This window comes from Pyrus communis, chromosome 8 (assembly GCF_041283825.1).
Source record: "Pyrus communis isolate YQ-2024b chromosome 8, ASM4128382v1, whole genome shotgun sequence".
NCBI lineage: Eukaryota > Viridiplantae > Streptophyta > Magnoliopsida > Rosales > Rosaceae > Pyrus > Pyrus communis.
In genome coordinates this window covers 10,812,069-10,839,154 of record NC_142572.1, presented here as the reverse complement: position 1 = coordinate 10,839,154, position 27,086 = coordinate 10,812,069, and the positions used below count along the sequence as shown (strand labels likewise).

The 27,086-nt window shown below is 38.4% G+C and overlaps 1 protein-coding gene across 6 annotated transcripts; it reads right to left on the bottom strand.

Moving 5' to 3' along the window:
* Positions 1-8,564: 8,564 nt before the first annotated feature.
* Positions 8,565-12,858, bottom strand: LOC137718643 (amino acid permease 3-like). 6 transcript variants are annotated; one of them, XM_068458192.2, is made up of 6 exons: positions 12,703-12,858; positions 10,710-10,836; positions 10,345-10,578; positions 10,137-10,230; positions 9,734-9,948; positions 8,565-9,609 (listed from the first exon to the last, which is right to left on the bottom strand). In XM_068458192.2, exons 1-6 carry the CDS (start codon positions 12,706-12,708, stop codon positions 8,816-8,818), a joined length of 1,470 nt encoding a protein of 489 aa, XP_068314293.2. In that variant the 5' UTR covers positions 12,709-12,858; the 3' UTR covers positions 8,565-8,815. The 6 variants fall into 6 exon arrangements, with proteins under 6 accessions (XP_068314293.2, XP_088555166.1, XP_088555164.1 ...); XM_088699040.1 differs by having other exon boundaries at positions 10,710-11,029; positions 12,703-12,833; XM_088699038.1 differs by having other exon boundaries at positions 10,710-10,922; positions 12,703-12,833.
* Positions 12,859-27,086: the final 14,228 nt, after the last annotated feature.

Genomic DNA, 27,086 nt, shown 5'->3' with positions numbered 1-27,086 from the left:
CCAGGCTCCCTGAGGCCGCGCCAGAGTCCATTTCGACCAGTCGAACCCCTGCAGCAGGGGTGTTAGGCACTGTTCCTTGAGCAGGTTAGTGACAGACGACGGCACTGTGTCTCTGAAAAGGGGACCCAGAATTTGGTGGGTCGTGGCCATGTCTTCTTCAAATCGTAGCGTCTTGACGGCGCTCCGGTCGACGAAATCTTTGCACTTGTTGATCTCATCAGAGAACTTTGAAATGAAGGAGGCCATTTGTGGAGAAGTGATGTTTCTGGAAAAAGAAGGTATTGCAGAAGAACTGGAAGGTTTGATTTGAACGAACAAGGATGAGGAATTTGAGATTTTAGAATTTCTGAAAGCGTAAAAGGCAAATGGCAGAAATATGGGTATTTATAGGCCTTTCAGGATGAATATCAAACGTCTGGGATTCAAAAGGCACTGGTTCAAATTGGGGGGAAATTTAACCGGGAAAGGCTCAATCATTTCGGATATTTTGGGAAACTGCGAAGAGGGGATCGAGGAGTCGAAAATCCAGGATGCACGATTGCGTGCGACGCCAGTTTTAAGGCATTAATAAGGATGAGACGTTTCAGTTAGCGCACGGTTTCGAGGCCCACGATTGAAAGTTTTAAGAGCGGCGGAGAATCGACACGTGGCCACGCTTTGGGGGCAGCAAGAAAAGTGCAATCATGCTTCATAAATGCACAGGAATAACGGTCATTAAGTTCAAAAAAGCAATAAACGTTTTCGCTTCTTCAAGGTCGAGGCCCGACCAAGAGCTAACAGTCGGCGACCTCAGAAGCGAGGGGGCAATGTTTGGGCCCGAAATATTATTGCTGGGCCGAGCAGCAGGATGTGCTCGGCCCAAGGAGATGATAAATACTATGGGCCGAATAATAAGGCCCGGGCCAGCTGGCAGGGTCGGCCAAATCCCATCAGAGGTAATCCGGATAAATAGAAAGGTCGAGGAAACCTGATGCAATTAGGATTCTCGACCAGCAAGGAATGAAGTCCCGAAAAGAAGGAAAATTCAGAATCCCAGTAGGAGTAGGATTGTTCGAGGAAGAGGCGAATTGGGAAAAGGACTCCCGATCCAAATCGGAGTCAGATTCAAGGAATGGGGGACTATAAATACAAGAAATCATGCAACAGAAAAGGACCTTCAACTCAGCATACAATTGCCCTGCGCAAAACCTCTCAATCACCTTGAGATTTTTCCTTTTCTTTTTCCTGCCGACACACCTTCAGTTTGGATAAACAGCACTGTGGAAGCAACCGGCGAGCACCTTCAGTTTGGATAAACAGCACTGCTGCCGCAGGATCAGCCGACCAAGAAGCATCTTCAGTTTGGATAAACAGCACTGCGTCGAGGCCGACCGATTATCTATCCAAGTCTCGGTCGAGGAAGGTTTTCGAACCTTTGTTGGCAGAGGTCACCTTACTAAGCTTTCTCGGCATAGTTAGGTGTTACGAATTACATTGCTCGGCGTACTGGTTGCCGAGTGGTTTTATGATTGGATACTCACAGGTGAGTTTCAGGGTTCGGCATTCCGACGGCCGAACTACGTTTACCATCAAGACATATATCACGTTCGAGTACCTGTGCCCATACACCTTGGTCTCGATTCGACGTGCTTATACTCTCACGAATATAATCACAGTGACCGAATCGGGCTCCGACGATTATTGAACTCCGCAGAATTGGCAGCCTTGTCTTCAGGCTGTAGAACTCAGAGACCGAGAGCGTTCCTTCCTCGGTCGCAATCGCAAGATACAGAAGTCAACGACGCGCTCCAAGCGATATCAACAAATTGTACTCCTCGGCCGAGCTCGGCCGACGAGTTGGCACGCCCCGCATTCAACCGAAGGACGTAGTTAGCTTACTAGTTGCTCGGCCTGCGCGCCACGTAGGTCTTGTAATTATTAGGGTCAACAATACCACAACAAACTTCTAAAAATGGTGACAACTGCCATCCAAGACGGCCAATTTTTGAGCTTGTATACATAGGCACTTGACATTGTTGGCAACAGGCTTGGCAATGAATTCTAAACTGCCATAGCAAACAATTTCATATAACCTCATCCACATTGACATTTGTAAGACTCTAACAGTCACAACCAAAACTTCTATGACTCTAAATACTTTGCTTCATGATAATTACCAAGGTTTTCATTTCCCAGTTAAACATCGCCATTTCCTCAGCATCAAATCTCTTCCACAACACTACCATTTCAATTCCCTAAGAAACCCATTTCAGTAACTAAGAGATGACACATAAATTAACAAAAAAATTGCAAAAACATAAAAATTAACAGACATGAATTATGGAATACACACAATTTCGATTTCAAGACAAAACCATTTCTGAAATCGAAGAAATTGCGAACAAAAAAGAGAAAACAATGGAAACTTTTTAATCCTTACATGACTTGACATAACAAATTGCACCTAAAATAACAAAATTCATTTAACATAGGAATGAGGGAGTGACTTAGGATTGTATACCTGGCCGTGTACATGAGGCATCGGTTTTGGATCTCGATGGTGACATCTAGTCTGTAGTGTGAGGGCGCCGGTGAGTACGTCGGGCGCTAACAGGTAACGCCACTGAAAAAGTCGACGATGCCTGCAACTGTGAGACTGGAGGAACAACTGGGTTAACCGGATTAACCGGCCTATGGTCCATCTCTGCCGGAGCAATGGCAGCAGCAGTAGGTGCAGTCGTCGGACTAGGTGTAGCCGTCGAACTAGGTGTAGAATTCATCGCCCTCTGGGTTCTAATGAGGTGTGACATCTACGAAATTGGAAATCAATTTCTTTCGTACACAAAGATTTAACTTACCGTACACATGCTAATAATTTCAACTTAAATTTAAAAGGAAATTTAAAAACCCTAATTCTAAACCCAATTCAAGTTTGGCAGAAACAAAACTTTAAACTAATATACTATACATTAACTAATATTCAGATAGGATATAAACCCAGCAATTATAACTTATAAGAAGAAACTAGCATAAAGGAGTAGTTGTAGGCAAAATCTGTATGTATGTGCTCTATGTGTGTCAGGGAATTCAAGTGACAAATAAGCCACAAGCTAGCAATTTGGCTCCTCAAGTGTAGGCAGAAACCAAGAACATGCACCCAAGTTAATGGATGGAAATAAAAAAGTATGGCACATATTCAACAATAACCAAGGATACAAGCATCATAGCTAGAAAAAGAAAGCATTAGACATCTTAGGAGTTACAAAGTCCAATATATCATGCCAATACACACAACATGTGCTATAACACAATTAAAACAAAGGGAAGCACAGGATAATTGATAACCTTCTTTGCATCTCCCTAGAAGCAGAGATGATAACCTTCAATTTTCAAAAATTGAAGCACAATATTGGTCAATGAATACAATCAAAAAACCAATGAAAAGAGAGTAACCAAAACATCTAATTTTGATATGTAAGCTCTCATCAAAGGAACCTTAAAAAAGCAAGTCAACCACAACAATATCAAAATCCATGGGACTACTTTCGAGCAGACCACTTGAACTTGAAGTCAAACAACAATACTAGAAAGCAATGGAAGGTAACAAAGTTATGGACATAGTAATTAAAATTACCATAAAGTAATGTAGGTGACCAAAGTGTACGTCCAAAAGCTAGTGGATTTTTCTCCTAAAAATTGAAAAATCAAGAATGACAATCTTATCATATGAAAGTATTTTCGTTAAAGAATGACATTATTAGCAATGAAAGTATTTGTTGACAAAAAACCTCACCCGGTATCCAAAAAAGGTAAACAAATTTCTTCAAGAAAGCAAATAAATACCCATCTAGAATATAAGAACTTACAACACAATATCAGTCTCCAGGAAACACAAATTTGGATAAAAAAAAATCCCTGATGAACCCTTTCTCCAGAAAATGAAATTTTGAAATATGAAAAATGCCAACTTGCTCAACCCATGTGCTAGATGTGTTCATGTTTGCATATTTTATGAATAGAGCAACATGCAATCACAGAGAAAGCAAAAACAAAGGGAAGCACATGGAAGTTTACAAAACTAACCTCCGCATGTGCACTTTCCATCCTCAAACCTATGAAACCTATTGTTATCCCTCACTATGATAACCCTTCCTGAGCACTTGGACATAAACTTGATTGCAGTATGACAATCGCCACCAATTTAAAAACCCCTAATTTAAGAACCCTAAATCTAACGTCCAATTTAAGAAAACCTAATCTAACTTCACTGCCCAAAATCGTCCCCCTAATTTAAGACCTAAATCTAACCCCAATTAAGAACCCTAAAAACTCTAATTTATGAACCTAAATGTAACCCCCAATTTACGAACCCTAAATCTAACCCGACTGCCCTAATTCTAACCCCCAATTTGAAAAAGAAAAAAAAATAAACCAAAAAACCCTAATTCTAACCCCCAATTTGTAAATAAAGAAAATTGAAAATAAAAACTAAAGAGGAAATTACCTCTTAGAGATGAAGTCGCGACGGCCAGAGAGAGGGACGGAGAGAAATATGGAGATATAGAGGAATAAGAGAGAGGGTATCGCACTGGGAAAAAGGAAGAAGAAGGAAGTGAGGGGAAGAACGAGAGACGGGGTTAAAATATAGAATCTTGCGTGACAGAGTCTTTGTCTCGCAAGGCTAAACAATTGTCACGAAAGCTTTTTAAAATTTCTACAAAAAAAAAAACCCCTTAATTGAAATTTCAGACACTTGTGCGATGAATACATATATTTCGTCGCACAAAGTATATTTGCACGACGAAATATATGTATTCGTCGTGCAATATTCCTGCGTAAATTTAAAATAACCGTAAATCGTGATTTTTTGTTCATAACCGTCAAAAGTTTTGTTCCGTTACTTGATCTCTGAATGTTTGTTTTCTACGATTTTTGGCGTATACGATCTCGAATCATATACAAACAAGCTTGACAGTTGAATCGTTGAAATTAGTTTCATACAATGCGTATCCCATTAAAAAGATAGATTCATTAACACTTTAGAGTTTATTTATACTTTCATTAAGTATAACATAAGATTTTGTGGTATCCACTAGTGTAAATAGTTTAAATTGAAGATCGAATTCATTCATTGTATTCATATAGGGTTAAGTAGTGTAGTTGTAAAAAATTATCAAAATCGGAGTTAAAATAACTGTTTAGGCCGATCCAATGGTCACCAATTTTTTTAATTTAATTTAATATATATAAATAATTTTTATAGTTTTTAGAGGTATAAAATTGTTAAATTAATATATATATAATTATTATAGTAATTTCTTTTAGGGTTATAAAATTATAAAATTAATATTTTGCTTGTCGTGTCGGGTTATCGGATCGTGTCAGAAATTGTCAGGCCTAACTTTCGCGACCAAAAATTGTTATACATAATTGAACCAATTTTTTAACTAAAAAACTGAAAAGTTAATACTCGGGAGTACCACAGAATAATAAAATGTAGCTAACTGCACTAAATCTGTAAATCATATTACGTCATCCAAGTGAAGTTCACACTAAATTCATTGCACATGCCTCCTAAATTTCGGAAATTATTCTCAACTTCTCCATTGCTAATACATTATATTTAGAAAACAAAGCCATCTTTACCCAGCAAGATGGAAAAGTAAGATAAATATTTGGCAGCATTTGGTGATAGGGACTGAGGAGGACCTACCATTTGCCCTCCAAAACCGTAGGGTGGCTGCCATGAGCAGCCCCTTTCCCACTGTCACCACCACTTATTTAAGCCTTTAAAACTACCTATCTAGGTCTATATATTAGAAGGTGAAAAGAGGGAGGCAAGCTACGCATTGACATAAATATGAATTGAGGCAGTACTATCTCTCAAAAACCAAACTTTTCATTCATGATATCAAATGACAAAGATTCAAGCTTTTGATGAGCATAACCAACCATTATATAAATTACACAAAACTACCTCATCTAGTGGGTCATTAACAGTTTCATACCTCGTCTTTAAAAAGTTTCAATGTCATATTGTATCTTTGAATTTGTTGCAAAGTCATACCTTCCGTCAATTGTCTGTCAATTCATCTGTTAAATGTTGACATGGCTTGAGACAGAGCCCACTTTCTATTAAAAAATTAATAAAAAATTTAAAAAAAAATAATTTACCATTAAAAATAAATTAATTAATAAAAACCTAATCATCTTCCCCGACCCCTTCCCCTTCCCTGCAACCCAAATCCAAAACCACTCCCACCTACCCTTCATCCCTTTACTTCAGAACCCCACCCACCTTCTTCCTATCCCATCCATGCCCTCCCTTCCTCCCTTCACTCCAGAACCTCACCACCGCCCTCTCTTCCTCCATCTTCTCCTCCTCCTCCTCCTCCTCCAGCCATCAGCCCTCAAAATCACCATCAGAACCAAACCACTCCATCCCATCATCAGAACCAAACTATCTCTTTCCTCATTCATCAGCCGTTTTACAGCACCAATCCCATCAGACCTCAAACAAAAAAAGCAAACCCAATCCAAAATCAAATCTCATCATCCCACCCCCAGAACCCCCAAAAATCAAATCCAAAACCAAAATTTCATCACCTCCAAACCCATCAAGAATCAAATTACATCCCACCTTCCCGAGCCGTTGCCGTTCTGGGTTGTGAACAAATCACATTATGGGTCGTCAACGCCAACCGAGAGAGAAAATGGGAAAGGTATGGGGAGGTTAGTGGAGAACAAATTGCGTTCTCGCTCTTCCATTCTTTGCTCTGGGTGTGAAGAGTTGAAGAAGACAGAGAAGATTGGAAGAGAATAGGGAGAGACTGGGCGGTGGGGTTCTAGTGTGAAGGGAGTAAGAAGGTGGATGGGGTTCTGGAGTGAAGGGAGGAAGGGTAAATTATTATTTTATTAATATTTTATTAATTTTTTAATAGAAAATGGGCCCCGTCTTAAGCCACGTCAGCATTTACACAGAGGAATTGACAGACAACTGACGGAAGGCATGACATTGAAACTTTTTAAAGATGAGGTATGAAACTGTTAATGACCCAATAGTTGAGGTATAGTTCTGTGTAATTTACCCATTATTTATTCCACATTATGAGAGGAGGGACCTTGCATGTGCTTATAAGTAGTTGGGCTATTCCCCATATAGGCAACCCCAACTTTCTTCATAGTATTAGAGCAGGTTGTCCCATGTGTGAAGCCTAACGGCCACACATGCTTCACATCACCTGAGTCGTGTTGTCTACGTGCTAGTCATGAAAATTCGCCACACATGAGGGGTCGTGTTGAGAATGAATCTTTGATTGTGCATGAGAGGAGGGTCTTGCATGTGCTTATAAGTAGTTGAGCTACTCCTCATATTGCCAATTGGTTTTGTGGTGGAACCCAACTTCTTCACTAAACCTGTTACAGAATCTTTGATCGTCCTCTTATTGTGTATGTGAAACGCGCATTTTAAATGATTAGTAGCAGCAAGTTGTATTACAGATTTAGATTGAACTTAATCCTTTTCTTTAAGAGAACTCTAGCAGATGCTAGAGTTGGTGATAAATGATATAACATATGGAACACGTGGGACTCGCAGTTTAATTCATAATTGTGTGATATATGTAAAAGGACTGCCTTGTTAAGATATCTGGATCATTGCAGCAACTATGGACAATTAGACCTTTTTATGAATACACCAATGTAGGAGGGAAATTGGCTAAAACGACAAGAATTCAAACCTCAATTGTCGCAAAGTTAAATCTTAATGGTTGAATTGATCGAAATCAAATTGACTATATATCGAAATCAAATCGACCACATATTAAAAAACGAATCACTTTAACAATTGAGATTTCAAAAAATGATTTATTTCGGTCAATTTTGAAAATTTGAATAACAAGAAAGGCTGATGAGGAAAACACTCGGGAATCCTTTCATACATATGGATAGTTTCTCATATTGTTAATTTCACTTATTACTATCTAGTCTAGGACCATTTTAGTCTTCTTCATATTAGATCGAATATGCCGTGAGTTCAGATCTCATAGACAACATTTGTTTGAATAAAAAAGAATGTGAGAGAAATTATTCTCATATAATTGAGGTGGCTACTATAAATGGATGCCAATGCATAGATGTGAAAGCTGAATCTTTAGCGTTTAGTACTCAGTGCAGTTGGTTGTCGCAACACAATCCCATATCTTGGATCTTCCTGGAAATCATAGACGTCACCTTCCCCAACAGAAGCATTAAATCATCGACCATGGTCAATCACTCCATGACAGATGCTTCACATTTGCCATGTTCAACTCTTTCTCTGTCAGTGGGGTTTTAAGAACTTGCACCTTCAATGGTACTTATGAGAAGTGCCATTTCAAATTTCTGCACATGAAATATGGGACCTAGAAATATTCTATTCAAGAAACTAAAATTCAATAAGCTTTTGTTCTCCCTCTACTCATATCGAATTCTTTTATTTGTTGTTTAGATTCTTCTGGTCGATTTAATTAGAATATCTTTCCAATGAAACAAATTAAAGAAAAGATTTTGCTAGAATTTTTGCAATGGGAAACAAGGGAAGTTAATTAGGGAATTGGAAGTACTCATGATTTGATTTCAGATAAATACATACATGGCACCGCCTTTTCTTCCTTTGAAGACAGTAGAAACCAACACAAAGACACCAAACACTAACATCAACAACACCACCACCAATTGAAGATTTTGTTATATGAACATGAACAAGAACTGACCACAATGAACAATTCTCTTTCCTTCCTTGATTAGGAGAAATGCTAAAGTAAATGGAACTTGTTAATTCAAATTCTGCTAGATCTCAATAGCTGGCAGTGAATGGCTTGTAGACTTTGAGATCACTAACCACACCGGCAATTGATCCGGCGGCAGCTGCAATGGTTATTATAAGGCAAGCAACACTTAGGGTTTGGAGGCAAAGCCATCGTGTGCTCCACTTTGGAATCCTCTTTTGCACAATGTACATCTCCACCGGGAAGTAAACCGTGAGTGGCCAAAACCCAAAAGCCCCAAGAAGTCCAACCACGTCGTTGAAGAACGGGAGGATCATGGATATCACAGTGGTTATGATCACAAATGCTGTCCTCCAGATCATTCTGAAGAGGTTAAGGTTGTAGGGTCCGATTCCTGGGATCCGGTGTTTGATGTCTTTCGTTATGAATTCGCTGTCTGGGAACTTTTGCGCCGCAGTTTTCTCAACAAAGGCGAAAAGGGGTTGTGCGTAGACTTGGTATGCACCAACAAGGTGGATGACAATGGCAGCGTTGGCAATGTCAAGGAGCCAATAGGGGTTGTAGAAACCGAAACCAGTGAGGAGGTTTCCGGGGGACAAGTCTCCGAAAGCAGCATATCCCATGCAGCCACAAAGCATGTAGAAAAGGGTTGTGACTGCCACACTGATTTGAGTGGCCTTTTTCATTGTCTTGGATTCAGATGGCGGGGATCTAATTGTGTCCTGAATTTCGATTAGGATGAGAGAGTATGAGTAGGCGAAAGCTATGTCACCGAGTGCTTGGAAGCTCCTCCACATCTTTTCGGTTGCAGTCACTGTCCCAATGCTTATTCCGGTCATGCTTCCCATGATTTTTCCATTTTCTGGTAATTGACAAGCAGGAAAACAAGCTCAAGTCAGTGCTGCTAGAACCGATTAAATTAGTCCGAAATACTCAGTTCGGATTTAAAGTCATCAACATAGCTTTAAAGCTAGCTATTTTTGTACCTGCAACTTGAGCAATTCCAAGGCCTAGTCCAATGGTTGAGTAAGTGAAAGACATGACTGCAGCAACAATGGAGAGCCACCACAGCTGATCGAAGTCCGGAATCTGAGAAAATATGATCTCTGTGACGCCGAAAGCGATCATATAAGGGTTGCTGTTAATACGGCATGGATTTTTCCCACCACTCTTGTGGAAGCAATTAGACCTATTTATTGCCCTGTTTATTCAATATCAAAAGAACCTCGTTAGCGCAAATAATCTTTAAATCCCTCAACTAAAATCACCAAGTTTTTTATTTTCGAAAGGAAATGATTTCCGCAAATACCAGTTTATTTGTCCTTTGATTTATATTTAGGCTGTGAGGAAATCACTCCCCTTTTCAAACTTCAAACACTCAAAACTTACATCATACTTATGGATGAAGCAATTGTGTAACCAATGGAAACCCCGAAAAGGTTCAAGTACTGAACATATCCACAAATTTTAACCTTAGCTCCACCTACAAAAAACGAAACACGAAACAGAACAAAGTTTGAGCTTTTAGAACATCTAAAAAAGATTCTGACTTTTTTACTTGGCCAACAAGTTTAAAATATATTTTAGCAAAATTTACCAAGATTGGATCTAACAGCATCCATGTACGTATAGTTTCTCGTCCCAGTGACCGAATCTCCGGAACGATAGCATGCAGACAGGAGAGTTGAAGTGTAGTAGGTCACGAAAGAGAACAAGAGCATCACAGAAGGGCCAGCAACCCATCCTAGCTGAGCTGTGGCCCAAGCCAAGGACAGAACCCCAGAACCAATCACAGCAGTAATTATGTGAGCACTCGAAGTCCAAACAGTTCCTGGTGAATTAGACAACGCAAGAATGAATCACTAATCATGTTTTAGAATACTATTGTGTCAAAGATTAAAAGTTTCAAATAGTTGACTGACCTAACTCATGTCTGCATTATGTTATGAAAGAGAATTTTACCCGTTCGTTTGAGACGGCCATCTTCATCAAAGCACTTGGAGCCTCCTTGTGGAGGAACATGAACTGAGATATCAAAAACTTGGTGGTGGTGGAGCTGCTGATTTTTTGTGGCAGCGTCGTCTCCCATCTTTTGTCAAAAAGAGAGCAAAACACTAGCCTTTTAATTTCGACCTGGCTTCTCTGCACTCCTACTTTCCATATACTCTAATCCTTCTTATTTGTGCGATCATGATTAAGTCACGTCAATATTTTATATTACTATTGTTTTTTGTCTTATTATCTTTATAAAAAAATTAATATAAAATATTATCGTGGTTTAACTGTGATCGTATAAAATAGAAGAGAATAAAAATGTATGAAAAGTGGAAGAGCAGAAAAACCGAATTCTTTTAATTTTTCGGATAAGAATATATATATATATATATATATATATATATAAGGACAAGTCTTTACTATTGTGTGAGAATTTGTGCAGCTTAAAGTAAACAAATTCTCTATAAATATGATAACTAAAGAGATGGGTTTTGCTTTCCCGATGATGTATGAGGTTGTTCAACTCTCTGACACACAAAACGTACCCAAAGAATTGCTAGAGAAACCCAAGTGAAATTTTGCTCCAAATGACAGAGAGAGTGACTGACGACTGAGAGAGGTTGACTGATTTTATGAGTACTTGTCAACGAATTGGTGTCGGTATACAAAGTTGGAGTTGGGGGCGGTCGGGGTATGTATAGCACTTCGGTGGCAAGATTGTAAAAGCCCACGTTGTTTAGAAGACTAAAAGAAGACTCATACGATCAACCCACCACTGCAATATTTGTGCTAATTTTCATGCCAACTTGGAGCTTGACTCTTCGAAGATTTTCAAAGATCTTCTCCCAACCTTTGATTTTCCTAGTGACCATCCAAAAGCACTTTTCTCTTACCTCTCTCTCTCTCTCTCTCTCTCTCTTTTTCTGCTTTTTCAAGTGTCAACTCTAATACGCAACTTCTATTTCATTCCAACTGGCAGAAGGCCCGGATCGATTGGAGCCATTGATTTGAGTCACTGAATTTTGGGATGTAGTAATGGCGCTTGAAGTAACAGTTGTAGAGCTCTTTTCTTTTTATACTACTAGCCTTTATATGTTACGCTCGACTTATACATTTTAAAGGTATTTATATATGTGAATTAATAAAATAAAAGTTAAATATTTGAAGTGAATGAATAATCTTAGTTCATGCTAGAAAAAATCTTTCACAAACCAATGACATTTAAGATGTTTTGAACGTGTTTAAAAATAGAGAAAATAATATTTAATGAACAACTGATTGAATTACATTATTACTAGTCTATTATGAGGTACTAATTAAAAAAATGTAAAAAAAGAATTAATTATTAAAAAAACACTGTTAAAATGACAAAAATACCACTGCATTATTTTGGGTTGCTTTTGAAATTTTTTGTTTTGAAGGGCATTTTTGACCAAAAAATTTTTGGGAAAGCTTGTGATCCCGCATTTTGTTCATATCGGCTCGCATCAACCAAATGTACTAGACTGAGTAAAGTAACTAGCTATAACAGAACTTTTAAAATTTGAGCGTTCAACGCAAAACTTAGAATTTTTTAGTACCCTATTGCAAGGGTTAGGTTTTTATTGCGTGTCGTGTTCATGTGCGTCAACCGACTTCGATGCATAAATAACTACTCTGATGCTACCTTAAAATTAATCCTCCATCAGGAAAAATAATTAGCAATGAGTGAAAAGGCATGAGATGTTTTAACCATTAACCCAAAGGTTGCATAATTTTTATTCTTCAATAATTATATATGATACTTGTATGTATAGTTGTATACGTATGCGTGTGTATGAAGGTCAATTAGTGATGGATTTGACATAAAGCATTGCAAAAACGACTAGTTTATGCAGCAAGAAAGTTTCTACTAAAATGTGTGGCAAACAGTGCTAATAGTAGCTGAAACTGAGAAACAAAAGCTTCAAAAAACCCTTACCGTCATTCGTTGGTAGCCTCCCTTTTGGATGAATTTCAAATATGCAAATATGCAGGAAACCCGACAACACAATCACTCTAATATCACAAGAAATATTAGAGAGATGGGTATTATTTGTTTTGTGTTGTGCCTCTCTTGTATCAACCAACGTTCCTTATATAGCAGAACTCGTAGCTAGCTACTAATTAAATATAAAATTTAATTCCATCTCTTTAAAAGACAACCCTAGAAAACAGAATCAAAAATTTATTTCCACGTGTAAGGCTTATCATCCATCCCTAGCTGAAAAAGAAGAATAATGAATATGGTTCTCCAGTAAATGTTATTCATTCCAACAAACATCATAGAGAAAGAGATAAGAGTATACAAAACCATTTCAAAGCATAAATATTAACAATTATTTATCAGTCAAACGTTTCCTTCTTTAGAAACTTTAACGAAAAACTACATTTTTACACTAAAAAGTCAATCCTGATACTATTCACTTTACCCTTTATTTTGTCATTATCATTAAAACTCAAAATTTTCAAATCCTTTTAATTAGTTTTCCTTTCTTTTTTTAAGTGATAGTAATGCTAAAATAATCAGAAACAATTGTGCACCAGAAGAGAAGACCCACTCACTTGCTTTTGCACTCGATCGAATTTTAACATCTTTTTACTGGGATACTCGAGCAATACAAACATTTTGTTGGACAGCTGTTATAGAACTCACCAACAAAAAATTAGGATAAATCCAGATAATTATAAAGTTATGGAATATTTATTAGTTCTTGATATTGAAAATAGTGAATTCATCCAATTTCAGTCAAGTAATCACTTGGAATAACTGTGCAGCAGACCAAGCTGAGGCTCCAACATGTAAGATTCCTGAGAGAAAAAAAAAATTGAATAAAGCTGAAGAAATAAATGTACATGGATAATAGGAACTATTCCTTCCTTACTCAACAATGATAATTGGTCTTACCAAGCCTGCAAACACATCGGAAATGGAACAAGTTGTTGATCCTTTTTACTCAAAAGTGAGAATTGCTTTTGAGTTGAATACTTGTATTCTAAGGGTATGTTTGGATGAGGCTTTTACAAGGATTCAAGGGATTGAATTGATGTCAAGTTATGAAGAAATCAACCATAAAATGTACGTAACATGAAAGGAATTAGAGAAACCCTCCATGAGCATTATGAAAGCAAGGGTTTTGTAGATGACATCTCCTCATATGCCTTTGTAATACTCATGGAGGATTTTTCAAATCCTCTCTATGCTACATTTTGTAATCCATTCCTTGAATTAATTTCTCAAGCCTTATAAATACCTCATCCATACCCTGCGGTATGTATTTGAGCATGTGCTTCTCACATGCTGAGTCTAATAGCGACACATGCTTTTATCATCACCTTGTATACATGTGTTGTCCGCTTATGTAGCTTAAGTAATAATAAATATACTGGGACATGTCGTATTAATCTCACATTGAGACGGTATTAGTAATTTAAAAGGATCTTGGCATGTCCACCTACTGCATGCCAATTGATTTTGAATAAGGACATTTAAGAAGCATATCACAGAGCCTAGTTACTAAATGAGTACGCTTAGAGGCTGGAACATTTTAATCTGTGTGCTATGCATATTGCATATAAGCATCCCCCTCCTGCTGAGAATATTTTCTCTATCCAAATTGTTTCTTATTTTGGACCAACCAAAACAACTCAGGAGGGAAAAAAAAAAAAAAAAACAGTTCAATGTTGCTTAGCATCTCCAAGGAGTGAGGTTTTAGAACTTACTACAAGCAAGAAAAAGCCAACTTGGAAAGCTAAGGTTGTGCACAATTTTTAATATAAAAGGACCTTTATGGATTAATATATTTTTTTTTTTTTGATAATTCATTACCAACAAAGCACACAATATACAACATAAAACAGAGGCCCAATTACAATTAAAGCACAAAACTAAAATATGGGCCTCAAAGCAAAAACCCAACACAAAGGTTGAGCCCAAAACAACAACACAGAAAACAAAATAACCCTAGCACCTTTGTGGTCGTCAGATCTTCTGACCTTGAACGAACACCTCTTGTAGCCACCAGAACGTCAACCAAACAAAGCCTCCAAAATGGAAAAGAAGAAGGCTCCACCCACCATCAAACCGCAAAATGTAAATCCACAGCCATCAAAGAAAGGAAATCAGTAGGAAAGATATCCCACAGACAAAAATGCTGAAATCGGCACATAACTGGAAGGAGATGGTGCGAGCACCCAAGCTTACACACCTGTCGCGAAACGCGGTGGCAAGAAACAGGTGCAGACTAGGAAAACTGCGGGATCGAGAGAGGTCGAAACCATTGGGGATAAATAAAAAATGGGGTGAGTAAATCCATGGATGGATGGCAATGTTCAATTGAAATCAAAGGTAAGAGAATAAAGAAAATCAGGCCGGAAAACATGGAAGAAAACACTGATGGACACAGGAGGAAAAGGAAGGAAAAAGAAAAGAAGGAAGGAAAGGAAAAGAGAAGAAATGGCTGCCACCGACCCAGGCTTGAGTCGACGACTGAAACGGAACACAGAAACGAAGATCACTCACAGAAAGTGAGAAGTATTCTCAGTGCAAGAAAAAAGCTCTCACCGAATGTAATGACCTATTTCGAAAATTACGTTTTAATTAATTGGAATTACTAAAATAACCCTAACTATGAAAGGGTTGACTTTTGTTGACCTTCGTTGATAGGAGCATATTTATGCGACTTAGTTAGCTTGTCTTCTTGCATTTACATAGTTAGTTTCTATTTATTATAGTGTTTTAAGCCATTTTCGTGTGTTTGTAGGTCCAATTGACAAAGTTGGCAAGAAAGTGCATTTTGGTGCATTTTAGAGCAGTTTTGGGCTTGGAATGGATAGCTTGCATATGGAGCAAGGTGGATGGACGAATTTGAAGTTAAAAGAGGCTACGAACATGCTACAAATTTGGAGAAACAAGTTCAAGACAAAGACGATAAGGAAATAGCAAGAAACATGAAACATTATCTAAACAACCTTATCTTATCCAAACCTTATCTTATCCTATCCTATCCTAACCAACCTTATCCTTTCCTAAATCTAGCATTATCCCATCTTATCTTATCCAAATCAGTTTGTGCCTTAATTCTAGCTATTTAAAATGGATTAATTATACATTTGAATACATAATTCAGATTCTAGAAGCTTTATCCATTGTGTGCCTCATATATGCCATTCCTTGGTGGATTAGGAGTTGTAATTCCTCTCCTACACCCTTGCCGGATGTGTTGGTAATTTTGAGTCAGAAATATGTTCTAAAACATCTCTTCTAGAAGTTTTAATGTCTACCGCACCTTTCTACCCTAATTCCCCTTGGTTTCTGGTTGTTTTAACCCATTCCACTTGGGTTTTGGTTGCACAATTCTATTCCTATTCAGCTTATGTCGTGCCCTATCCTTGTTCTCCAAGGCTTTGCCGTGAAACCCTAGCATATATATACATGTTATGCCGTAGAAAACCACCATCCATTCATTCAATCATTCATTTAGCCATCAAACACCATAATTCACACCACAAACACCTAAATCACCCTAGTGCCGTAGCAAGGAAGGAAGGAGAGAAGGACTTGTGTCGTGCAATCTGCCATCCAAGGGAGTGCCGTGCATGCCATTGGAGTGTGGAGCGTTTCTGGGTTCTTTCTATCTTTAGTTTTAGTTCAATGTTTGTTTTAATTTGGTTTTCAATTATGATGAACATGAGGAACTAATTTCTTTATAGTTGGAGGTGAATTCAAAGCCATGATTATATGTTTTATATGAAATGATTACATCCAGTTATTGTTTCTTGAGTCTTGAATGTGATTTGCTTATCTGGGTTATCGAAACTTGTTTATGTATGTTGATTGATGGTTGACACTTAATTTGCATGCATGAGTTTGATGCTAGAGTATAATGGAGTTTGATGCGAGAATTACTTGACACTCAAATTAAACCCTCGTTTCACAATTGTAGTAGAATGGATAAGTGAGGGATCGTTCTAGACCGGGGATTAGGAGGGCTTGCTAAAACCTTCTAAATTGACTTAAAAACATAAAAACACAATATAAAACACTATTTAATGCTCGAAGAAAGCAAAACTAAAAATAAGAAAGATTAAGACTAAGACTTCAACGAAATAGGGGGGAATTGGATTTGGACGAATTTAAACTAAAATGGATAGATTGTAAAGAAAACAAATTGTAAATATGAAATTGACGGAAATGAATGGATGGTATGGCTAGCTAAGGGGTTCATCTCCATACATGTTACATTTGCATAATAAAATGATTTCCAATTGCATTTCAACAAACCATGAATTCTCAACACCCCGGGTTAATTAGGTCCGCTTAAATTAACCGTCAAGTTTTCCTTAAGTTAATGAATTGGATGATTGCATACGACAACCCAAAGCATTCCTCACAAGTTCCCTACATGAATTGCATAATAGAGATACAAGCAAGAATCATTAAGCATCATGAAAACTATAAGTGTTGACGAGGCATTCGTTACTATGATTGCATGAAACTTATGCCAAGAATTTGTTTAACGCGATTGTTTATAAGCAACCTCCACTACTTGTGAATATAAGTTCATAACTATTACGTGAAACTCACTTATATTCTAGCGTCAAATTCATGCATGAAAATTAAGCGTTCATTCTTAATAAACATACATAAATAGGTTATCAATCAAACAGTTAAACAAATTGAATTCACAATTTATGAAACGTAATTAAAAGTAATCAAATCATATTACAAACATAAACATAATTTCGAATCACCCCCTAGCTAAAGGGGGGTTTAGTTCCTCATACAAAACAAAGAGAATTGAAATTAAACATTGAAATCAAAGAAACGCCTAAACATTCCAACAACTCAAACTTGAATTGTATGAACGTTTAGGCCCTCCTCTCTTCCTCTTCGTTGTAGCACAAGGTCTAAAGATAGTTGGTTTGGGGGGATGGAAGTGTGGAATGGAGTGGGGAATTATGGAAATAGGTGAGGAGTGGTGGAGAAAAATGGTGCAGAAAATGGAGAGAAACTCACGGCTAGAGAAGGAATGGAGTGTTTGTGTTGTGGTATCTACAATGGAATGAGATGATCTTGAATGATGGGAATGCAAGGGTATTTATAGGAGGAGTGGAGATGTATATGGCTGTTTGTTTAAGATGCAAGTGGCTAATTAATGATGGAAAATCAGTTAGGAAAACATGTGAAAACTGGAATTGCATGTGAAGGTGTTGGAATGTGCTGAAATGGTGAAGGGGATACACGGCATTGAGAAGCTTTCTTGCTCATTTTCTGAATGCAATGATGAAGAGTTTAATAATTAATGCATGTAGGTGGCTGAAATGATGAAGAATGAGTGGTGGAAATGAAAGGGAAAGCTAGAAGACATGTGAAGATGCTGGAATTGATGAAGGGGATACACGGCAATGTGTTTTCAGGATGGTTCTTTGTGGTTGTGATGCATGTGATTGTAATGTTTGTTGGTTAAAGATGCATGTGGATGTATTATACAATGGGAAAGTATGTGATTGAATTAAAGGATGCAAAGTGAATGAATCATGAATCATTGTGGATGAAAGGTGGAAGTGCATGTGTTGATGACTAGGTCAGTGGGTGGAAATCTGAAAATGGCATAAAGGAATGGGAGCTCACGGTTTAGGGTTGTTTGTTTGATGATAATGCATGTGATGGGTGGGAACAAAGGGGGAAACATGGCACAAGGGTGCTTGAGTGAATGATTGAATGTGCATGTGGAATTAGAGAATGAGTGGTGTGTAATGATGAAGTGAATGCATGTGGAAATGCAAGGTGGAAAGCTGGAAATGTGAGTGAAGGCCACGGCAAAGGGGGTGAGAAATGATGGCATGAAAATGAAGGGATTAGTGGTGCATGTGCATGTGTTTTAGGTTGTTGTTGTGATAAGTGATAAATGAATGATATGTTAAGTGATAAATGAATGATATGTGGTGAGTGATAAGTGAATGGAAGTGATAAGTGAATGGTTTGATAATTGATAAATGAATGATATGCTAAGTGATAAATGAATGATATGTTAAGTGATAAATGAATGATATGTGGTGAGTGATAAGTGAATGGTTTGATAAGTGATAAATGAACTAGTTTAAAGGGCTAGGGTTTAAGTACATAGAATGGGCCTAAAATAGGTTGGTTTGTATGGCATAATGTGTTAAGCCCATGGCAAGGTGTTATGTGATTGGGTTAGGGCCATTGTTTTGTGTCTTCAAGTGCATACAAGGCCTTCAAATTCGTCCATCCTCTTGGCTCCATGGATAAGCTATCCAATCCATGCCCAAAAATGCTCCAAATGGCCTCAAAATGCACTTTCTTGCTCCCTAGGCCCTTAGAACCTGAAAACACACAAAAGAAGCATAAAGGACTAAAATAACGAGAGAAACATAATGTAAATGCACGAGAACAAGCCATTTAAGTCGCATGAATATGCTCCTATCAAATACCCCCACACTTAGCTTTTGCTAGTCCTCGAGCAAAACAGAATAAAAACAAATAAACAAAACGACACTAAACACGTAAAACACAACCTAAACCTTCCAACAACCGTCTTTAGGGATTTCCAATGCACATGACAAGTTAAAAATCATCATTCTCACAGATTTTAGTCATCTTCACACTTAAGTACATTCTTAATCATAGTCACCATATACTAGTTCACAATTAAGCATTTAAAACCATGTTTTGAATGTAGTAACATGCCTTAGAGAATTTGCTCAATTCCTTACAAGATATGCACTCGATTTTCTCTCAGAATTTCTAACTACACACCCTAATCTAGTCATATGTGAGAAGATTGATGTAACATGAAAACGAACACTCACAAATAAGTATCACAAAGAACGCAATTTCTGGAGTTAATAAGCATGTTTAGATATGATCTCATGAATGGAATGCTACTACTTAGACGCGAGAACCAGTGACACCATAAGCTCATACCAAGTTCAAACTCCACAAATTGAAATACACAACACTCAAGATAGAAGTCAAGGGTTGTAACGGGGCTTGGGGTATGTGGATAACAAAGAAGGGATATGGAAAACAAAGGTTCTTAAAGAAATAGTGAGCAAAGCATTTGAATCAACTTAGAATTCACTTTTGAATGAAAACTCAACTTTTGAACAAAAAGGGAGAATTTAGACAATTTACGCCCAGAATTGGTGTTTTGGAACCTTTCTTCAATCACTTATTCTTTTCTCTTTTTTTTTTTTTTTTTTTTTTTTTTTTTTTTTTTCTTTTCTTTTGAATCTCAAAACATAAACACTTAAACATTCTCTCCCCCACACTTATTTTCTTTCATAATGTAACTCAAAAGGAATTTATTTAAGTCATGCTCACTATCTTTTAAGAACAAGGGTAAGGACGGTCATATTCTAGGTTAGGTGAAGATAAAGTGGGTTAACAAAGAACATGGGTTAACATGGCTCAACGGGGGTAAAACTTACAACATATACGAAATATGGGAAGCGAGGCTATTTGGCTATGGTGGCAACTACACAACTTCATCTTGATATATGTTATGCAAATCAATAACATGCTTTGAATGAAATGGGCATGAGTTCTAGCATTTGGAACTATATGATGAAACGCCTTCTAAGTAGTAACCAAGCAAAGAATAATGAGATCATGCAACGACTTTAGAAAACAAGAAATCACAGATTATACTCTCCAAAGAACATTATAGGCTCAAGTCTCTCAGGGTTGTAGCATTTGTTTGAGTTCCTTCCTTCAGGCATGTTACAAAAACTAAATTTTCTTTTATGATTGCATGTGAAGTCATACATTATAACCATAACCAAGCATATACCAAGAGTAAATCAAACTTTTCTCTATGTTATAACTCTTTCTAACCGTCATGCAATTATAAACCAAATCCTAATCATAACGTTGGAAGGTTCCCTAAGACACAAAAACAACTCAAAACACTCTTTTTAGGCTTTTCAAAAAAAATGTTTTTCAAATTTTTATGTGATTTTCGGAGTTATAAAACAAAACATGCTAAAACAGTTTAAAAACACCTTAAAAACATTTAAAACAGCAAGGAACAACACTTGAAGTTATGGGTGATAAAATTCAACGAATTTGCATCAACATACTTAGTTATCCCACCACACTTAAATCAAACATTGTCCTCAATGTTTTAAGCATAGATTCACACAAAGCATAAGTAAATACACAAAAAGCACTTTAAACATACTAAACATGGCATAATGTAATTAACAAAGAGAAGAGTTTAGAGACGCAAATCTGGTTATAGAGTGTAAATTCCATCTTCTCCTTGGTAATTGCATTGAGGCTTTTGATCTTTGTGATTCCACAGGCTTACTCTTGAACTGGTTTCTGCCCATCGTTGATTTTCCTTTGTGCTACTTCTTGAACTGGGCAGCAGGATGGTTCTTTTGGTCTCCCCCGAAGGTCTGAGCTTACTCCTTTGGTCTGTTTCTTTGTTCAATCTGTCCAATTCGTATTGAAAAGGGTTGGAGGAAAACTCAGCCTATGTTTGTCTCCACATGCTTCAATGCCCTACTTTCACTTGCCTTACTTACTCCCCGTTGCAGAAGTGGTCCCTTCTCTGGAAGTGTATCAACCGTTGAAGATGACTACTCGAGAGCAACGCTAGGTAAGCAATCAGGAATAGATTCCAGGCAGTTGGCTCCAGATCGGAAGACTGACTCCAAGTGCCGGCTGATTGCTTCTTTTACTTTGCCATGCGAGTAAGAACAAGGACAAAGAAAAAGACAGGGAAAGAGCATGATATGAGATACTTTTGCTTTTGACCTTGATGATATGAGATACCTTTGCTTTTGAAGAAGCGGTGAATGAATCGGCACATGTATTTGTTGTGCTGTTTCCTCCTGGGTCATCTGTACTCCAGGCATCTGGTATCATCTTTGGGGAAGAAGAAAGAATTGAGTATTTCGAAAGGCTTTGCTGGGAGTGCGCCCTCAGAGGTGAGGGAGAGGTGGGCATTTTCTTCAGGTTTGCCCTGCCATAAAAGACGAAGGTCGACATATATAGAGATAATATCAAGTGGTGGTACTTTTTACCCTTGTCGACAAACGTTTTGATCCCGCAAATCCGGCTTTTTGAAATAGTGGCGCCTCTTCGATTTCTGAACGACGCCTCTTCGATTTCTGAGCAGGCGCCCCTTCGATTTCTGAACGACGCCCCTTCGCTTTCTGAACGACACGTGGTAGTGCAGATGCGGCTCCTTTTGACAAAGCTGCACGCGTCTTCTGAAAAGCAGAGAAAGCGTCGCCGAACTTTGCGCTTGTCGGCTAAAGAGGTGTAGTTGCGATGATGGCCTCCACGTGCGTCTTCTGAAAAGCCGAGAAAACGTCGCCTAAATTACGCCAGAAATTCCGGCTTTTTGAATCGGTGGACGCGTCGCCTTGGCTTCTTATTGAGGTATCGATCACCGCCACAAACACACTCTGAAGATCTCCCATTCTTGATAATCGTCTCCGGCCCTTCGAAATTTAACTCCATCCACCCCTTCTCTTTGAACACTTTTGAAAGAAAATGGCAAACTCATCGAACCTTAGCTTAGATTTGAGTCTCAGCAGCGATCCGGTTGCGCCCCGTCAAGGTAATGTATGGCGCCCTTCTTTTTTATCTTCTAACGGTCCTCTTTCAGGTGAAGACTCTGTGATGCAGGACGCCACAACAGCTACAATAGTAGCTAGGAACCTCCTCACTCCAAAAGATAGTAGGCTGCTGTCAGGACGGTCCGATGAGTTGGCCGTTCAAGAGTCCCTCGCACTTAGTGTTCAGTGTGCGAGCTCTGTGTCCAACATGGGTCTACGCCTGCTTGCTCGGTCCCGCCAAGTGGAATCGTTGATGGCAGAGGTGGAAAGTCTTAAGCAGGAAATCAAACAGCTTAAGTACGAGAATAGAAGTTTGCATGTGCTTGCAAATAACTATTCGGCGGGCATGAAGAGGAAGCTTGATGAGCTGCAAGAATCTGAGGGTCGAATTCACAATGACCGTCAAAGGCTTGCGTCTTATCTCCAGAGGCACATTTTTCCTGGGTCATCCAGCGTTTGCCCAAGTATTGAGGCCTGGAATGCTCTAGCTCCGATGACTTCCGCTCCGATGCCTTCCGCTTCTATGCCTCCTGCTTCCATGCCTTCTGCTCCTATGCCTTCCGCTTCTATTCCTTCTGCTTCGACGCCTCGTAGTGGGGCTTCACGTAAACATCCTCTGTGAAGGCTCCATCTTTTTCCATGTTTAGTATCACAACTTTTTTTTTTTTTTTTTTTTTTTTTTTTTTTTTTGATTAACATAAATAAAATCAAACGGCATGGAATTTATCTTTGAATGGGCAGTGATACTTGAAATGATCCGGTAATAGTTTAAATTCCAGATTGGGTGCCTGAATCATTAACCACATGTTAGTATAAAAGAAAATTGAAATTCGGGGAGGCGGCTTACCTGTGTGCTCCAAAATGAACTCCAGAATAAACACCCCTTCGAAAGTTATGACTTGTCCCGTGTCATAAAATCCAACTTCCTTGGGAATTGTGGTTTCAATTATGTCCTCTTTGATGCCTTCTACATCTTCTCCAGCCACTACCTTCTCTTGAATCATTCTTCTTGGTGTACAAAGTCCTTTGAAAATTTCAACACCATCTAAAACTTGCTGTGTTGCACCAAGAATTGGAATAGCATTTTGCACCTTTGGGAAGGCTTCCACGATGTCCTTTTTACTCTCTTCTTGGTTGGGAATCAAAAACCTGCTAGGAAAAGGGACATTGGGTGGAATAACATCAGAATAACATGGAATTGGGACGTCCTTACTTGTGGTGGGTGGTTTAGAGGGCTTAGGGGGCTGCGGCAAGGGTTGTTCTACCCTTGCCGTTTGCATGTCTTCTTCCTCCTCCTCAATTAGCAGCTCCTCATCCACTTCTAGGCTATGTTTGGACATTTTTAGGTCAGCTCCAACCTCCATAGCACTTCCCAAAGTGATATCATTATGGATTTCAAAATCTTCCTTCGAGTTTTCAATAGTTGAGTTGGAGAGTTCACTTTGCTCTTGAATTTATTTCATGAACTCCATAATCTGCCCAAATTGCTCGTCCAATTTACCCAACTTCTTGTCTTGATTTTGTTCATCCTGCGTCAAAGAGGTTAGTAATTGAAAATCATTATCCATGGACGTACTTGAACTTGATTGGAATTGTTGTGGGGGAGGTTGTGGTGGCTGCATAGGTGTTGTAGTGAACTCCTCATATGGTTGCCAATATGCTTCTTGTTGGGCCTCCTTGGCTTGATTTTGTGACCCCTGCGCCAAAGAATTTATTTCATTAAGAATTTGATTATAATCTATTTGTGAACTTGAATTTAATTGAGCATATTGCATATGAAGTTGTGGTGGCTGCATAGGTCTTGAATTGAACTCCTCATATGGTTGCCAATATGCTTCACGTTGAACTTGTTGATCTTCCCACCACATAGAGTTTGAATGATCCCTCCAATCTCTTTGTGGACATTGATTGGCTTGAAATCCTTGCCTATATACGCTTAAATTAACCGTCAAGTTTTCCTTAAGTTAATGAATTGGATGATTGCATACGACAACCCAAAGCATTCCTCACAAGTTCCCTACATGAATTGCATAATAGAGATACAAGCAAGAATCATTAAGCATCATGAAAACTATAAGTGTTGACGAGGCATTCGTTACTATGATTGCATGAAACTTATGCCAAGAATTTGTTTAACGCGATTGTTTATAAGCAACCTCCACTACTTATGAATATAAGTTCATAACTATTACGTGAAACTCACTTATATTCTAGCGTCAAATTCATGCATGAAAATTAAGCGTTCATTCTTAATAAACATACATAAATAGGTTATCAATCAAACAGTTAAACAAATTGAATTCACAATTTATGAAACGTAATTAAAAGTAATCAAATCATATTACAAACATAAACATAATTTCGAATCACCCCCTAGCTAAAGGGGGGTTTAGTTCCTCATACAAAACAAAGAGAATTGAAATTAAACATTGAAATCAAAGAAACGCCTAAACATTCCAACAACTCAAACTTGAATTGTATGAACGTTTAGGCCCTCTTCTCTTCCTCTTCGTTGTAGCACAAGGTCTAAAGATAGTTGGTTTGGGGGGATGGAAGTGTGGAATGGAGTGGGGAATTATGGAAATAGGTTAGGAGTGGTGGAGAAAAATGGTGCAGAAAATGGAGAGAAACTCACGGCTAGAGAAGGAATGGAGTGTTTGTGTTGTGGTATCTACAATGGAATGAGATGATCTTGAATGATGGGAATGCAAGGGTATTTATAGGAGGAGTGGAGATGTATATGGCTGTTTGTTTAAGATGCAAGTGGCTAATTAATGATGGAAAATCAGTTAGGAAAACATGTGAAAACTGGAATTGCATGTGAAGGTGTTGGAATGTGCTGAAATGGTGAAGGGGATACACGGCATTGAGAAGCTTTCTTGCTCATTTTCTGAATGCAATGATGAAGAGTTTAATAATTAATGCATGTAGGTGGCTGAAATGATGAAGAATGAGTGGTGGAAATGAAAGGGAAAGCTAGAAGACATGTGAAGATGCTGGAATTGATGAAGGGGATACACGGCAATGTGTTTTCAGGATGGTTCTTTGTGGTTGTGATGCATGTGATTGTAATGTTTGTTGGTTAAAGATGCATGTGGATGTATTATACAATGGGAAAGTATGTGATTGAATTAAAGGATGCAAAGTGAATGAATCATGAATCATTGTGGATGAAAGGTGGAAGTGCATGTGTTGATGACTAGGTTAGTGGGTGGAAATCTGAAAATGGCATAAAGGAATGGGAGCTCACGGTTTAGGGTTGTTTGTTTGATGATAATGCATGTGATGGGTGGGAACAAAGGGGGAAACATGGCACAAGGGTGCTTGAGTGAATGATTGAATGTGCATGTGGAATTAGAGAATGAGTGGTGTGTAATGATGAAGTGAATGCATGTGGAAATGCAAGGTGGAAAGCTGGAAATGTGAGTGAAGGCCACGGCAAAGGGGGTGAGAAATGATGGCATGAAAATGAAGGGATTAGTGGTGCATGTGCATGTGTTTTAGGTTGTTGTTGTGATAAGTGATAAATGAATGATATGTTAAGTGATAAATGAATGATATGTGGTGAGTGATAAGTGAATGGTTTGATAATTGATAAATGAATGATATGCTAAGTGATAAATGAATGATATGTTAAGTGATAAATGAATGATATGTGGTGAGTGATAAGTGAATGGTTTGATAAGTGATAAATGAACTAGTTTAAAGGGCTAGGGTTTAAGTACATAGAATGGGCCTAAAATAGGTTGGTTTGTATGGCATAATGTGTTAAGCCCATGGCAAGGTGTTATGTGATTGGGTTAGGGCCATTGTTTTGTGTCTTCAAGTGCATACAAGGCCTTCAAATTCGTCCATCCTCTTGGCTCCATGGATAAGCTATCCAATCCATGCCCAAAAATGCTCCAAATGGCCTCAAAATGCACTTTCTTGCTCCCTAGGCCCTTAGAACCTGAAAACACACAAAAGAAGCATAAAGGACTAAAATAACGAGAGAAACATAACGTAAATGCACGAGAACAAGCCATTTAAGTCGCATGAATATGCTCCTATTAGAGTTTCACCTAATCGTTATGAACTTATATTCACAAGTAGTGGAAGTCACTAGTCATGATTGTGTTAAGTAAATCCTTGGTATGAGTATCATGCTTTTCATAGTTACGAATACCTTGTCAATGCTTATGGTTTTCAAAGAACTTAATGACCTTTGATATGTCTTTCTATCATGCTTTTCATAGTTAGGGAACTTAAAAAGGATAATTTGGTTGTGATGCGTATTCCATCCAATTCAACGAGTTAAGAAAAATCTGAAAGTTAATTTGTGCTTTTCACGGTTAATTTGGGTGTGACATCTCACATCGCCCAGGGGAGTGATCCTTATATGTATATTCCCATCCTTACCTAGCACGAGGCCTTTTAGGAGCTCACTGGCTTTGGGTTCCGTAGGAACTCCGAAGTTAAGCGAGAAGGGGGCTAGAGCAATCCCATGATGGGTGACCCACTGGGAAGTTGCTTGTGAGTTCCCAAAAACAAAACCGTGAGGGAATGGTAAGCCCAAAGCGGACAATATCGTGCTACAGTGGTGGAGCGGGCCCGGGAAGTGATCCGCCCTAGGTCGGGATGTGACAGTTTGGTATCAGAGCCTAACCCTGGTCGCGTGTGTGCCGACGAGGACGTCAGGCCCCTAAGGGGGGTGGATTGTGACATCCTACATCGCCCAAGAGAGTGATC